This window comes from Camellia sinensis, chromosome 13 (assembly GCF_055761805.1).
Source record: "Camellia sinensis isolate YWXY chromosome 13, ASM5576180v1, whole genome shotgun sequence".
Taxonomy (NCBI): domain Eukaryota; kingdom Viridiplantae; phylum Streptophyta; class Magnoliopsida; order Ericales; family Theaceae; genus Camellia; species Camellia sinensis.
In genome coordinates this window covers 44949173-44953665 of record NC_138973.1, presented here as the reverse complement: position 1 = coordinate 44953665, position 4493 = coordinate 44949173, and the positions used below count along the sequence as shown (strand labels likewise).

The following is a 4493-nucleotide window of genomic DNA, read 5'->3' as shown; positions in this document are numbered from 1 at the left end:
ATTTTTGAGAAACACAAAGCGGTTGTTTTTTTCTCTCCTAGATCAACCAATCTCAATGTCAATGGTTTAGTGTGTGTTTTCAGAATTAATTAATTAATTTAAAAAACTGTCAATTTCTCTCTACTAAAACACAACCCATCTCTCAATATCGATGGTTGATTTTGTAGTTTTATAATTATTAAATAAACAAATAAATGTTCAATTTCTCTCTCATAGATCAACTGATCTCAATATTGATAAACTAATCTCAATATCGATTTGGCATGTGTCTAAGTATGATTGGTTTGGTAGAGAGAAACATGCATAGGATAACAGACTCCTAGGCCAGTTTGTTTTGGGTTATAGCAAGGGGATTAGGATTACTAGTACCTTGGGATTAGTATATGGGGTGTTTGTTTTAAAAGATAGCTTAGGGACTATTAATACCTTGGGACTAACTAATACCTTGGTATTACTAATACCTTGTTTGTTTTGAGAGATAGGGAGGGTACTACTAATACCTTGGTATTACTAATACCCTTGGGGAGGGGATTCATAGTGAGGAGGTAGAGATGGTATTAGAAAAATAGTGAAGGGATTAGAAATTTTTTTATTTTTTTTATTTTTTATATATTGGAAATTTTTTTAAAAATATAATTTTTAATTTTTTATATTTTTTTATTTGTTTTATTATTTTATATAAAAATAATTTAACAATTCCTCACTACTAATCCCCTCACTATCAATCCCCTCACTACTAATCCCCTCACTAACAATCCCCTCATTATTAATCCCCTCACTATCAATCCCCTTCATTCTATCTCTGAAAACAAACGACCCTCACTATTAATCCCCTCACTATCAATCCCCTCCATTTCATCTCTGGAAACAAACGGGCCCCTATACTCATTTTGGATTACGAAAAGACTATATTATTTTGTAGTCTTTTTGTAGATTAATTTGACCGCAACTTAGTTTCATCCCCTTTTGTCATATTTTATTTTATTTATTAAGAATGAATGCTGACTATGAGACAAGATTTATTATTATCGACATATTATCTTATGATCATTCAATCATTCTTCATGATACAAATAATGAACATAGACCGTAAATCATATGTATTATATGTATCTTAAATGTTACATGATCTTTAAACTCTACTGATAGTGATAATAAGAAATCACAATCTCTAATCATGAAATTAAGCCTCTGTATGTAGTTGCACAACATTGTTTTCAATTTACAATGCAATCAAAACAATAATAAGATATCACAATCTCTACTTGAAACTGTCCAATAATGCAAAGTGACCCCATTAGCAATTCAATAATTTCACTAATAAAAATAAGAACCACAAAATTATTGATCATTTTTTAGTAGTCACTTCCTTCTTTATCAAATCAAAATCTAATAATACATGATCTAGTGGTGAATGGGACATCCTCACTGTTGCCAACAAATTATAAGCTTCTTCAAAACACATCCAAAAAAGTTAATGAATCAAATCACACTAGCAGTAGCATAGGAGTAGTTGGCATAATCAAACAAAAATGCTTTTTACCCAAAAAGTATATTAATAAGAGCTACAATCAGAATAAATTTTATTCATAAATTTTAAATATTTGTTTTTAGATTTTTATTTTCCTTTTTATATATAAAGTAGCATCGTTGATTGTTGAAAGGATCAACTAATAAGGTTAATTTGTACGTAGAACCAACCATGGCCACTATGACTCTTTTAAGGCCTCCTTTGATAATATTATTTTTTAATTTTAATGTTAAAAAAATTACTAATAAAATTAAAAAATTATACCAAAAAATCAAACATTCTATTTTTTATACATCTTTTTATAAAAAATTAAAAAGACATCCTAAACATACTAATTTTTTTTAGATCATATTTTAATTAAAAAATCAAAAAATTACTAAAAAAATGTTCCCAAATGAGTTCAACTCTCCTCGGGAGAGGAGAATTAAGGAGACAAACTGTTAGTGCTTTGCAAAAAATAAAGACTAATTTCGTATATACTAATTTAACAATTAATCACTAACTTCCGTCGAAAAAAAAAAGAGGGGTTAATTTGTACATATAATATAAGAAAATTGTAAAGGAAAAAAATATTTAACACCCTATGAAAAATGCATAGATATTGTAACTATTTTAGCATTTATCAATCTTATCATCTAGTATGCAAACATGCATACAGATACAATTGATCTATATCAACAAAAAGCAAGAAAAAATTGGGTAATTGGAAAATTTACAAACATAGAGAAGCAATGTCATTTCTTTGAAGGAATATCATATATATCATATCGATATAATATTAACTTGTCAAAATAGTTGATTTTTTTTAACCAAAAAAAAAAAAAGTGATTATCTAGTAGTGAAGCTGTGGAGTTCTTGATGATCAATACAAAAATTTATCAACCCCTGTACAAAGGAGACCGTTCCTGAACGACTTTCGACGTCTTCGATTGCCGGAAAAACTTGATCGGGCTAGGAAAATACAATCCCCTGCTTTTCACCGACGACGATCTCATGTTGCCGGCGCCGGAATCCGACGCTACCGGAACGCTTACAGATCTCGATCTCATCATCATCATCTGGTGTGCGTAATTCTCCTCCGCCTCCATCACGATCTTCGATTTTCCGTCTTCTCTCTCTTCTTCGCATTCCTTGCTCTTCTGCGTCCTGAACACCGACCAGAACGACGATTTCCTCCGATTAACCGGCGGCGAAGCTTCGGCGAATCGAGAATGGAGAAACGGAATCGCAAGCGATCGAGAGCGCCGGAACGCAGGCTCGCTGTCGATGAGGTTGGAGAGGCGGCCAACGGACCCGACCCGGGCGGACCTGGAGGCGTCGCCGGCGGAGGAAGAGGAGGAGAAGAAAGAGAATGAAGAAGAAGAGGAGGAAGAAGACGAAGTGCAGCACGCACAGGGGCGCACGTTAGCGCAGTCGGGGCAGAGATTGGTGAGACGTTCACGGAGGCAGGTTGGGCAAATTCCGCTCCTCCGCCGCTTCGAAGGGTGTTTTGGACATTTCCACACCTCCTCTTCGTCCGCGTAAAACGCCATCGTTTTTTTGAGCTCCCTCTGTTTCTCTCTCGTTTCTTTAGATTGGACTTTCTCTCTCTAAATTGATCTTTGAATATACCGGGGTGGAGGAGGGAGCTTAAAAAGGGCGGGGTTGGAGTTTGGGGGGACAACTTAACCATGGTTAAGAAGTTCTGGGGTGTAATGTTTAACCGTGGTTAAGACGGTGGGCGTGCTGGGTCGTTGGATTGGTAAATGTTGGTGGACCGAACTCATCACTCGAGTTGGAGAGAAGTCGTTTGAGTTTATTATTTTGGAAAGTAAGTTAAAAATTAATTTTTGATTTTTTTTTTTAAAAAAGTGTACAACAAAATAAAGATGTAATGTGATTGAAAAAAGTCAAAAAAAATAAAATGTTACCTTTTAATCGTGCTGTCAAAATAAGCGTTTGTTACTGTGTGAACTTTTTTATGGGATATACATTTATAATTTTGATTTTTCATTTTGTAAATTTTTAGATTCGGAAAAATGAAATTGATTTCATAATAACTATTATATGATTTAATCTGATTTTCTTTTGAAAAGAAACAGTTATTTTCATTTTTTTAAGCGAAAATTTGATAAATCATGTATTTATAATTATTAGATTAATATAATTTTTTTTATATAGATAATCTATGCACATGAGCCTATAAATAAGAATAAGGATTAATTATTATCTGTTAAATTAATAAAAATATGATTGAGAATCTCATCTCACCCTCTTCTAAAAATATATGCTGATAAAGGAGGCCTCAAACCTCAAAATTAATGTTTGTAGTTTTACAGAATTACATTGAATTCTGTTGTAAATAAGAATACGTATTAGATCAAGTCGCCTGCAAAATTAATATCCAAATATGTCTATAATTTAATTTATCGATGTTGTGTTTGGTTGGGAGATTTGGAGAAGATTTAGAAAAGGAAAGGAAAAATATGTGCGAAACTAGGTGAAATGTAGATATATTTTATTCACATTTCGCCTAACTTTTCCCTTTCCCTTTCCAAATCTTTTCTCAAATCCTCCAACCAAACATAGCGTGAGAGAATTACATACGAATGGGAGTTGAGAAAAATATAATTAATACGTGAAGGATTGCAAGTAATACTGGTGTGTTTATTTGGATAGATTGGATAAAGAGGGATTAGAATCCACCAAACTATTAGTCTTGGGATACATTATCCTTAGATTATTTGGTTGGACTAGATTTGTATTTTATATTTGTGTAGTCATGGAAATAAATGCCAGGAAATGACTATTTGGTTGGATAGGATATGAATCTTATCTTTATTAGGGATATTATGGAGAAGGATAAATGTTCAATTGATTATTTTACCCCTTTCAATTATTTACTAAGTAATAACAATATTAAACATATCTTTAATATTTTAATTATTTTTAACTAGATTAAATAAAAATTTATTTTATTTTA

General features: G+C 32.2%; 1 protein-coding gene across 1 annotated transcript; it reads right to left on the bottom strand.

The window, feature by feature from the left end:
• Positions 1 to 2242: 2242 nt before the first annotated feature.
• On the bottom strand, positions 2243 to 3440 carry LOC114302794 (uncharacterized). Its single transcript, XM_028247871.2, has one exon. It carries the CDS (start codon positions 3061 to 3063, stop codon positions 2410 to 2412), a length of 654 nt encoding a protein of 217 aa, XP_028103672.2. The 5' UTR covers positions 3064 to 3440; the 3' UTR covers positions 2243 to 2409.
• Positions 3441 to 4493: the final 1053 nt, after the last annotated feature.